The following is a 12816-nucleotide window of genomic DNA, read 5'->3' on the forward strand; positions in this document are numbered from 1 at the left end:
CAACGCTGGTTCTGAATTGAATCTTTACTGCGAATAGCGAGTAGTATTTGAACGAGTACGAGTATTTCGAATGCTGTAGTATTCTATCGAATACCTACTCGATCGAATACTACTCGCTCATCTCTAGTCCTTACTGATTTTTAAAAGGCAAATAAGGTAACAGCTCAATGGAAAATAAGAAACTTCCAATTGTGCGTACAGAATTTTAACTATGCAAGAATTTAATACAGTATGTGGAAATACAAGCACAGAGTGTACACCAATAACAAAGATGGGATGAATAAGAATTAAAGCAATGCACATTCTTAAAGTTTCAGTGAAAATAATACATGTACACATGCAATGAAACACTATCACAATGAAAATTGCATGATACTTTTAGTTGTGGCTGTTGTTTATGGGTAAATATACCAGCATATAAAAGATGATAATCTCACCTTAATGAATAAAGCACGTAAACCTGTCACCCTTCAGTTATTTGGTTTCACTGCTACATGGTGTTAAACTGACTAAAGTTTTTAATCCTTCCAGTTAAAGATATAATTGGAACATTTAGGCCATATTCACACAATTAGGATTCAGACACACAGTATATTAGAGAAGAATCCTGTTCTTAGATCATAACAGAATGTGCCAGCATTCTCTTGACCTGTAGATGAACTATTTTATACTGCAGGTTAGATCCAGGAGAGGGGCGGTTTAATAATCCTCTAGCACCTTTCTTCTTATTCTGTGCCTTTAACACCTCACGCTTCGTACACTGGATTTATATCTTTCTTTTTGTGCCTATTTTCACAACTTTTACATAAAATTTCACACACTGCTTTATTGATTAGAAAAGTGGATGTGGTGTATCTGGAGTAATATTTTATGAGGGAATTATAAAACTATATTACAATATAAAATCTCATTTTGTGGAGTATGAAAATATAAGTTAAAAAAAAAAAAAGCGCACGTAACTAGATAAATGCAAAAAAAAAAGATGCAAACATGCATATCTCCCTCACCTCACCCCCTGCTCATTGGGTTACAGTGGGGCTAATCCACATGGGGATTCTCTGGCCAAAGTTTTCTACTTGTGATCACCTAATGTGACTGGTGGAGTCTGTGTCTTATCTACATATACTTGACAGCTGTGATCTTCAGTGTGCTGACAAGTGAGATGACTGCTGCAAAGAAATCTCTTACAGAAAACCGGACATCTCAGTAGATCTGACCTAATAACCGGAATCAAAACTGCAGAATTTTAATACTGTATTTTCCTCAAATATAGATAATGACATGGCAATTTAGGCAATTACGGTTTTAAGAGGACTTTTCACCACCACAAGCTCCAGTTTGTAGCATCTGTGAATGGGCGCTGGTCCACGAATTTCAGTACAGTTGGAATTTTTTAGCTTCCACCATTCCCAATCAATAAGTGCTGTTAGTATTGGTGGTAGACAGGGGGGTGGGATACAGAACTCCAGTCATAGGTGAACAGTGTCATAGCTCAGTATCACACACCTTGCCTGCTTCGGCCTGACACTGCTCACCTGACAGTTTTGGTGCCTGACATGCAGGTTAGGCTCTGTAATAATAGCACTCACTGATCAGCAATGAAATAGGACTGACTAATTTATCTACCTTCTAAATGATTAGATGATTATACTATACAGCAATATATTATATAGTATACAGCAGTATATTATTTCTACTCCTGTGGCCACTGTCAAAACTCAATGTGAATAGTAACTTAAGAAATTATAATCATAGACTATAATGGGGTCCACTGGGTTTCTGCCCAAACAGGGCGCGAGATATGCAGAGAGGAAAGCACTGCTTGCATCCCCCAACGGAGAGCAGGTGCAGATGTGAACCTAGCCTTATAAAAATATGTTCATTATAATAAAAATAAAAGACTGAGGGGCCACACGGTGGCTCAGTGGTTAGCACTGCAGCCTTGCAGCGCTGGAGTCCTGGTGTTCAAATCCCACCAAGGCCAAAAAAACCATCTGCAAGGAGTTTGTATGTTCTCCCCGTGTTTGCATGGATTTCCATCCCATATTCCAAAGACATACTGATAGGAAAAAAAATGTACATTGTGAGCTCTACGTGGGGCTCACAATCTACAAAAAATAAAAATAAAAAAAAATAAAAGACTGAAATAATGTAACAATAAATGCCCGACAGAATTCATGTGATCATCACCACAGTATTGCAAAATTTGTGGAGGCCATAAAGTCTTGCAACATTTTTAGCCAATTGAGAGAAAAAGATGCCACATTGTGAGGACAATATTCTAGTGGTTCCTACATTGCAGAAACCAAAATACTTTAGACTGCCATTTGTCTCACATTTTAAAACAAAAAACAAACAAAACAAAAAAAAAAAACACACACACACACACACACACACACACACACACACACACACACACACACACACACTAAGTGAGGACTTCGAGCAGCATATTTAATATTGGTGGGGGGAGACCAGTCAGCATAGACACCATTAGGTAATTTACACTTACCATTTCTTTGACTTTAGCCGTGGGGGAGGATTTCTTGGAATAAGGAACAGCGCTCTCATTGGGTGCATATCGCAGAGAGCTTTGAAAAAATAAATACGGAAATGTAATTTACATCACAAATTGTATAAAACACTTTAACATAAACCAAATAATATAAATAACTTACGGGGTGCCCCTTCTGCCATCTCAATGGCTGTGATACCACAAGACCAAAGGTCACTCTGTAATATATTTTAAAAAAGAAAAAAGAAATAAAAATCTATTAGTCCCGGAAAATCCCCACAGTTGTTTTTCTGTATGTATCATTTGAATTTTTTTTTTTTTATTATTATTATTGCAAGTTACCTAGTGCAACAGAAAAATTAATGCAACATGTGCTAAGCCGTTCTTATGCAAAACAACCTGGCATATATATTGTTTAACTATGGCACACAAAATCTACAGCGAATGGCACAAGTTGATGAGTATATGGGGAAAATATGCCAACAAATAAGTCAAAATTCACTAGTCTAGTTTTTGTCATATTAAAATCAGAATCAACTCACTCTGTAATCATAGGTAGCATCTGGGTTCTCATCACAAGCTATAACTTCTGGAGCCATCCAATATGGTGTACCAATAAATGTATTTCTTCGGCCTACGGTCCTGTCCAATTGTGCACTGACACCAAAATCCACTGCAGGAGACACAAGAGCACAAGACTTTGACATCTTGAAAAAAATATATCTAGTTACAGGCTGCATAGTCAGCCGATCTATACGCTGTAAAGTGTTCTGAACATTCATTACGAATTCACAGGATGACATTAAATCAATATCATTTTGCACCATTGCTTTAGCCCTTTAAACATTTTAGCGAATAATGTGATGCTTTTCTAACCACTTTTTTTTTTTTTTTTTTTTTTACACGGCCATATATTTTTTTGCACCGTAATTATTATAACAAAGGCATATCTTTTAAAACTTGTTCATACAATCTCTTTTGAAAAAAGTTGCAATAGATAAGAAAAAGTAATGGTTCAGTAAAATGAGACGACAGCAATGTCAACTATGCATCACATATTTTAATGAAAACCTAAGAGATCACAGCATTGCATTAGGCACTGCTCAAGAGTATGCTATATGACCAACAACTGCACACATAAGCACATAACCTTTTATTAAGGCACATTAGTAGCACAATCTGTGCCATGGCTTGAAGCCTTTCTATCACTAAATAGCTCTGTGTTTCCTGGAAAGTCTTCTTTCTATTTTAATTCCTTCCCACTCCTCTAAATATATGACTAGACATAGTGGGGCCTAGGTCTGCAGGCCAGGCCTATTTATAATCAAGGCAGATGAAGCTCTGTGGTATGTTATACAAATATGATGTACTCTCATGTGGTCTCTCTACAATAAAAACAAAAAAACACAAATCTTACTATGCAGAGTAGAGTCACAGCTTCGCATTAATGCATGAAATAATAGATAGCTTATTGTCTTACTTTTATCCGACGGAATGAGACCCAAAGAAGTATCCTGGAGATGCACGGAGAACCTTCCGGTAGGTAAGGAGAGAATGGCAATAAATGGATATCCAGCACTCCGTAACTTCTTTATATAAAAGGTATAAGTTTATTTCGGAGACATGCTCCCTTTAAAAGCCGAGTATATACAAAGCATATGGTGGTGCAGATAGGATGGTAACGAAGAAACCGACGCGTTTCGAGGTTATTCACCTCTTAGTCATGGTTTACAAACAAACAGACATGTGTATGTATATATACTGTTTAAAAACAAATGCCGGAAACCCTCCCGTCTGCACCAAGACGAAACATCCGTTCATTAATTTCATTAGACTTCACCTGACATGGAAGCTCATGAAAGACATCACAAGAGACAATGATTGTTTATCTATGAACTGAATTAAGGATAGATAAGACTCAATCCCATTAAGCCGTAGAAGAATAGAGACACCACGGAGGGGATACAATGTGATAATTGATGCACAATTAAACACCCTGACATGTGAAAACATAGTGAAATGTTGATCATGAATAAGAAATGAGAAAATAATAAAATAACAGATTAATACCCAATGAACTTTTAGGTTCACAATAAGTTGAAAAATAGCATATTGATAATCCATTATAGTTGTATAGTTTTATAAATAGTGAGCTAAGATGTATCAAAAAAGAAGAATGAATAAATAAATAAGGGATTACCTGTATTTATGTATATATGGGGTTTTCATGACATTAGTGTGTCATAAAAATAAAAAGTGGATGTTAAATATTATAAAAAGGTCAAAAATATTTTTATGTTGGATCCCCATTTATTGTGACTATTCTTTATATTAAAAATATTTATTTTATAACTATTAGTCCTTGTTTCTATTCATGATCTAATAAACATGTTTTGTTAGAGTATTTTTAGGTTTTTGTCTAGTTAATTTGATTCTATTACCTCTTCAAACTTTCTCCAAAAATATGATGAAAATTTAGAAGAGTATGTGGATATAAGAATATGTATACACAGAATGATGAATTTATCCAAAACTGTGTGAATACTATTAGTTCTTAATTTGAATGGATGTATACTCTAAAGAAATATAGGCATTTCCAATGATAAATATGCAGTGAATAATGGACACCGGATACTAAAATAAAATTGAAGTTAAAGTTAAGACTGAGCCACAGATATAAAGGGTGTTATATATAAAAATAAAAATAAATATAAGTAAATATAACCCTGCTTTCATAGTAGGCAATGATCAATAAACTGCTATACAATACATGCGTGGTATAATAGTCCTGCTTACACACAGGACCGATGCAGGGAACAAAACTCATAGAGAAGCCGCGGCACAAGGATATTGGACCATTTACAAGTCCCGCGCATGCGCATTATGTTTATTGCGCATGCGTGGCAGAACATCACTCCGAATAGGTATCCATACAAAAGAAGGATGCCCGTCTGTAAGAGCATCAAAAGTGGACAGACACCTGAATCCAGCAAAAGGGCAACAAAGGTAAGTAAAAGTTTGATAAGAAATAGTATAATAATGAGTGAGATTTGAGTGTGAAAAAATGTTGTGGAAAACAGCTGGTCTATCTCAACTGAAATAGTGTTAATAAAAAAATGATAAGTCAGTTTTGAAATTCATACCTTTCGGAAATCTGGTTTTCAAATTAAAAATCCAATGGGCTTCTCTTTTTAGTAATAGACGTTGCCAGTCGCCTCCCCGATTAGGTCGGCCGACTGCCTCCAATGCATGGAATTTTAGTGTTTTAATATTTCCTTGATGGATGTCTATAAAATGTTTGGAAGCCCCAGATTTCCCTGTTTTTTCATGATTGAAGATATCTCTGATATGTTCTGCTATTCTCTGTTTTAGTGGTCGGATGGTGCACCCTACATACTGTAATCGACATTGTTCACAGACTATCACATACACCACATGATCTGAGTTGCAATTGATATTATAGATTTTGGTACTATAATACCCTGAAAAGTTCTTAGTTTTTTTTGAAAACTGACAGACATTGCAGCGTGCACCACCACATCCAAAAAAATCCCTTGTGACTAGTAGCCTGTTGGTCTTTCCAATTAGATGTAAAATAACTGGGGGAAATTCTATTGCCAAGGGTACGTCCCCTTTTGGCGACGAAGTTGCATCCTTCTTTTAAGATGTCATTAAGGATGTCATCCTGCTTGAGGATATTGAGATTCCTTCTTACTATGTTAATGATGTCATTATATTCTCTACTATAGGGAGTAGAGAAGAACAATTCTCCTGTTTTGTGTGTACAAGAAGGATTGATTTTATTGTCTTGTAACAAGGATGCACGATTTTTGTTGTTTACAATGTTTGCAGCTCGATTCAAATTCCACTTGGAATACCCACGTTGGGATAATCTGGAACAAATGTTGTTAGATTCTACCATATAATCTGAACTTTTAGAGCAGATTCGCCTGGCTCGGGTCAGTTCTCCTACCGGAATTGCTTTTATGGTGTGTGTGGGGTGGCAGCTTTTTGCATGTAATGTTGTATTGCCAGCGTTATTTTTTCTAAAAAGTTTCGAGATTACACATGAATTGTCAGAATCCCCTATAAGAGTTACATCGAGAAAATCAATTTGTTGTTCATTGAATGATGATGTGAATTTTAAATTGCATTGATTATGATTCAAATGGTCGGTGAAGGATGAGGATTGCGACACTTCCCCCGACCAAACAATTAAGATATCATCTATGTATCTACCATAGAACTGTATATTGTCGACGTAAGGATTATTTAAGGAATATACATAGTATTCTTCAAACCACGCCATGGTTAAATTAGCGAGGCTAGGGGAAAATTTGGCTCCCATGGGGACTCCTTGAAGCTGGAGATAATAGGTGTTGTCAAACATAAAAAAATTTCATCCTCATCCTTCACCGACCATTTGAATCATAATCAATGCAATTTAAAATTCACATCATCATTCAATGAACAACAAATTGATTTTCTCGATGTAACTCTTATAGGGGATTCTGACAATTCATGTGTAATCTCGAAACTTTTTAGAAAAAATAACGCTGGCAATACAACATTACATGCAAAAAGCTGCCACCCCACACACACCATAAAAGCAATTCCGGTAGGAGAACTGACCCGAGCCAGGCGAATCTGCTCTAAAAGTTCAGATTATATGGTAGAATCTAACAACATTTGTTCCAGATTATCCCAACGTGGGTATTCCAAGTGGAATTTGAATCGAGCTGCAAACATTGTAAACAACAAAAATCGTGCATCCTTGTTACAAGACAATAAAATCAATCCTTCTTGTACACACAAAACAGGAGAATTGTTCTTCTCTACTCCCTATAGTAGAGAATATAATGACATCATTAACATAGTAAGAAGGAATCTCAATATCCTCAAGCAGGATGACATCCTTAATGACATCTTAAAAGAAGGATGCAACTTCGTCGCCAAAAGGGGACGTACCCTTGGCAATAGAATTTCCCCCAGTTATTTTACATCTAATTGGAAAGACCAACAGGCTACTAGTCACAAGGGATTTTTTGGATGTGGTGGTGCACGCTGCAATGTCTGTCAGTTTTCAAAAAAAACTAAGAACTTTTCAGGGTATTATAGTACCAAAATCTATAATATCAATTCTTATATCAATTGCAACTCAGATCATGTGGTGTATGTGATAGTCTGTGAACAATGTCGATTACAGTATGTAGGGTGCACCATCCGACCACTAAAACAGAGAATAGCAGAACATATCAGAGATATCTTCAATCATGAAAAAACAGGGAAATCTGGGGCTTCCAAACATTTTATAGACATCCATCAAGGAAATATTAAAACACTAAAATTCCATGCATTGGAGGCAGTCGGCCGACCTAATCGGGGAGGCGACTGGCAACGTCTATTACTAAAAAGAGAAGCCCATTGGATTTTTAATTTGAAAACCAGATTTCCGAAAGGTATGAATTTCAAAACTGACTTTTTTTTATTAACACTATTTCAGTTGAGATAGACCAGCTGTTTTCCACAACATTTTTTCACACTCAAATCTCACTCATTATTATACTATTTCTTATCAAACTTTTACTTACCTTTGTTGCCCTTTTGCTGGATTCAGGTGTCTGTCCACTTTTGATGCTCTTACAGACGGGCATCCTTCTTTTGTATGGATACCTATTCGGAGTGATGTTCTGCCACGCATGCGCAATAAACATAATGCGCATGCGCGGGACTTGTAAATGGTCCGATATCCTTGTGCCGCGGCTTCTCTATGAGTTTTGTTCCCTGCATCGGTCCTGTGTGTAAGCAGGACTATTATACCACGCATGTATTGTATAGCAGTTTATTGATCATTGCCTACTATGAAAGCAGGGTTATATTTACTTATATTTATTTTTATTTTTATATATAACACCCTTTATATCTGTGGCTCAGTCTTAACTTTAACTTCAATTTTATTTTAGTATCCGGTGTCCATTATTCACTGCATATTTATCATTGGAAATACCTATATTTCTTTAGAGTATACATCCATTCAAATTAAGAACTAATAGTATTCACACAGTTTTGGATAAATTCATCATTCTGTGTATACATATTCTTATATCCACATACTCTTCTAAATTTTCATCATATTTTTGGAGAAAGTTTGAAGAGGTAATAGAATCAAATTAACTAGACAAAAACCTAAAAATACTCTAACAAAACATGTTTATTAAATCATGAATAGAAACAAGGACTAATAGTTATAAGGGTTTCCGGCATTTGTTTTTAAACAGTATATATACATACACATGTCTGTTTGTTTGTAAACCATGACTAAGAGGTGAATAACCTCGAAACGCGTCGGTTTCTTCGTTACCATCCTATCTGCACCACCATATGCTTTGTATATACTCGGCTTTTAAAGGGAGCATGTCTCCGAAATAAACTTATACCTTTTATATAAAGAAGTTACGGAGTGCTGGATATCCATTTATTGCCAAAAAAACACAAAGTGTCGTCACATGCCCCAGCCTGGGTGTTTAAGCTCAAAATAATAAAATACTGTACAAGCTGACTCCACACATATGGAAACTCCTTCCAGTAAAAAGATATCACATTACAATAGGGGTGGACTGCTCAGACCAATGGTTCTGAACCTGTGGTACACATACCCCAGGGAGTACTTCATGCAGTCTCAGATGACCGAGAACCACTGCTCTGGAAATGACAGATTTAGCAAGTGTTCAGATTCAGAGGCTCCCGGAGGCCGCTTACTTACTGTATGAGCGGCCATTTTTCTTGCGGCCGCGGGCATGCGCAGTCGGCTCTGCCTGAGGCCTACAAGTTTGACCACCTGCGCTGGAAGCAGATGCATGAAGAGGACGTTCCTGAAGAAGATGGAGGCGGCGCTGGAGAGTTCTCTCACAGCAATGGGGACGCCCCCAGTGCTGTTTGAGCACTGGGGCCCACCCCCAGTACTGTCTGAGCACTGGGGCCCACCCCCAGTACTGCGAGAGAAGTCATGTGCATACCGACGAAAACCGATTTATATACCGAACGGCGGCGTGGAGAAGACATCTAAAGGTAGGAGACGAATAGCCTTTCTTAAGGCTATTCTTACGTGTCAGCTATAAAAAAAAAAAAAATTGTGCTTTAATGATAGGATCCCTTTAAATACTGAAGCAAAATAGCTGCCAAGCAGAGTCCGGTGTCTGCCGACCTTGGGTCCAGGTTAAGGGGTCTCTACAGCATTGAGTTGTCTGTGCTGAATAGATAAGATGACTTCTGATTTATGATCTGGCAAGTAAAAGCTGGTCAGTAGCTAAAAGGCCTTCAAAACTTTTTGTGTGTGCCTAGCACATATGCATAACAGTTTTTCTTTGTCAATTGAGATCACGAGCACATTACAGACTCCATTGGGGGGCACTTGTTTTTTCACAAAGCGTGAGTTGATATGAAAAGGTTGAGAAACATTGGCTTAGACAACACATTCTAAATTGGTGAGCCAATCACTTAAAAGGAGTTGTCTTATTAAGGGCATTTATCCCCATCCTGTGGTGTCAAGATTGCCATGGGTCTGACTGCAGAGTCTCTGGGAGATTAGGAGAAAGGGGGACCCAAAGTTCCACATGCCTTCTACTTGTGAATAAAACGCTGGTCATGCAAACACAACAGGGCACCATTTACAAGGAGGCGGCATTGGGTGACATACGGTCCTCCATTCTCATCACTAGAGGACCCAGAGGTCAAATACCCACAGATTGGACACTTATGCTCTATACTGTGGATAGGGTATAACTGACCTTTAACACCTTCTGCATTGGCCAAACCTAAAAAAGTTGCTTGAAAAACAGAACTCTGCAAAAACAGCCTAAAAATCAATTACTATGTTAAATTAGACATTTGTTGTAAAAGCAATCCGTTATACACTAGTTTAAGGAATGCTACAGTTTTTAAAATGAGAAAAATTCCAACAAACATTTTACAGGTTTAGTTTTCATGAGAACGTATTCACATTCACCAAATATCTTTTGTTATGTCACCTACCCAGCTTCACCTCTGCATTCTCTGTCAGCAGTACATTCTGTCCTTTGATATCCCTGTGAATCACGTGGTGAGCATGGAGATGAGCCAAGCCCTAGAACAAATGAGATAACCAAATGTAAGATTGCAGGTAAGATGATGAAAAATACATTATCCTTCTAAGACATTATAGAAAACTGGATGCTACAATACAGGAGGCAGTGACTCCCAATCTTGGTTTATTTATAAGTAAATACATATGGCAGTCAATGTGATAAACAATTAGACTGACACCACTTTACAGATACGGGCTACATTAGGCGTGCACTATAGTCAAATATCAGTCAGTCAATAAATATAGCCACACAAAACTAGGGCAATTTTATTAAGACTTACGTGAGGTGATTTGCTGAGAGGGGTAAGCAACATTCAAACCATCAAAAAAAGAGAAAAAAATAAAGTACATGGACATACTACACTATAAAACCTTTTTGAGCAAGCAATTTCTGCTTATTTTTTTTTCACCTCCTAGTGACACTACAAAATAGGGCAATTCACAACCATCATACCAACATTCATAACCCTGGCTCAGTGTCCTCCATAGACCATATGAGCCAACTGAAATGGCACCATGCTTGTACACCAGATAAACCCGTATTATTACACAGAAAATACAGTTACCTTTACTTTATGCAAATAATGGCTATCATATGCTCCCTTTAGTAGACTCCTCAATCATGATTCATATTTCATAGGTGGGAAAAAAAAATTCTTTATAAAAGTATTTAGAAAAAACAAAACAAAAAAACAAAAAACAAACATGCATACAAGACTATGCCTCCTTACCCTCAAGATTTCTCGAGAGATATAAGCTATCCAATCTTCTTTCAAGCTATTCCCCTTAGTGTTCTTCACCAGGTCAGTGATGGAGCCGGCACCACAAAACTCCATTACAAGCTGAGAAACAATACAAGGTATTAGCAAGGTATAGTATGACAGATCTAGTAACAGCTATACTATTTAACATTAGATCCACAATTGTAACCAGAACTGAATGTAGGCAGTGTAAGAATCGCCACAATGCCTAGACTACATGTTTATGAGGAAGGCTTTCATACCATATTTCCTCAGCACTTGGAAAAGTTCTTTCAAACAAGTGGATTATAATATAATTGATAAAAGATACAGTGATAACCATTAACAAGATATGCAAGACAAGTAGAATCTACCTGGTTTCCCATCCAAAATTCATAATTATATTAAAATCTTCATTAAACTATATCTAGCAAGTGTACAAGGTAGATCTCAAGAGAAATTCCTTCAAGAAATGTACGTTAGTTAAGGCCCTGTTACATATTTTGCACTGGTTCCCAGAGGCTTACACCCCTGTGTTCATTGTGCAGTGGCTGCGCCAGGTTACAGCAACTCTGCTCCCATTCACATGAAGGAATTTAAAAAGATAGCTCATCAATATCTAATTCCTGGAAAAATAAGTCAAACGTTTTCAGGTATACTAAAAAGTTGAATATGTATGTATGTATGTATGTATGTATGTATGTATGTATGTATGTACCGGTATGTATGTAAATTCAATGAACTGGCAACTAAACCACCATTTCCTCTGGTGCCCCACTTTAGGTCAAATTCAGATGGCATTAATGTAGTTGTATTCTATGGATCGTAATAATGATGCTGACAGATCAGATCATCAGACCAGTGGTCTAATAATGCAGAGGAGCTTTCTTGTATTTGTTTGATCAGGGCAGTCAGCTACTTAGGAAGGAATTAGAGCAGGAGACTAGAGTCAGGCTGTGTTTGGCATATACACCGTTAAATCCCCTACCATCAACATCGGTAGTGCAAAGCCCATGGAGGAAGTGAATTGTCAAAGACTAGTTTGGTGGGTATACAAGTTGTGCGGTAGGCTATCTGAACACACCACTTGTCGCTGTAATGGGTAAAAAGAGTGATTTATCAAAGTTGTAAAAACTGATGATTATTGGCTTTCAGGACATTGGTGTGACGGGTGAGAAACATCAAAGAACAAACACCATACAACCATTGTTGGAAGAACACAAGCTGGTGGTGCTACCGTTATAGTCTGTGAAATCTCTCCATGGCATTCTCTGGACCCACTCATTACATAGACCCATGCATGCTGTTTGTCTTGTGATGCCACCTGTATCATGGAAGACTATGAGACATGTCATACATATAAAAATGTCTGACAGTGACTGGAAGGGCAGATTTCCAAGTACTGCCCTGGCCCCCTAATTCCCTAGACTTGAACCAAA

The 12816-nt window shown here is 37.3% G+C and overlaps 1 protein-coding gene across 4 annotated transcripts in view; it reads right to left on the reverse strand.

The window, feature by feature from the left end:
* Positions 1 to 12816, reverse strand: part of MAP4K4 (mitogen-activated protein kinase kinase kinase kinase 4) — a 121346-nt gene that overhangs the window by 39412 nt on the left and 69118 nt on the right. For all 4 annotated transcript variants that reach the window (XM_075265154.1, XM_075265156.1, XM_075265153.1 and 1 more), the window contains exons 5-9: positions 11369 to 11479; positions 10547 to 10637; positions 3058 to 3188; positions 2679 to 2733; positions 2513 to 2591 (exon numbers count right to left, since the gene is read on the reverse strand). In XM_075265154.1, coding sequence (XP_075121255.1) covers positions 2513 to 2591; positions 2679 to 2733; positions 3058 to 3188; positions 10547 to 10637; positions 11369 to 11479 — 467 coding nt within the window. The remainder of the gene's footprint in view (positions 1 to 2512; positions 2592 to 2678; positions 2734 to 3057; positions 3189 to 10546; positions 10638 to 11368; positions 11480 to 12816) is intronic.

The sequence above is a fragment of the Leptodactylus fuscus genome, chromosome 2, assembly GCF_031893055.1.
Source record: "Leptodactylus fuscus isolate aLepFus1 chromosome 2, aLepFus1.hap2, whole genome shotgun sequence".
NCBI lineage: Eukaryota > Metazoa > Chordata > Amphibia > Anura > Leptodactylidae > Leptodactylus > Leptodactylus fuscus.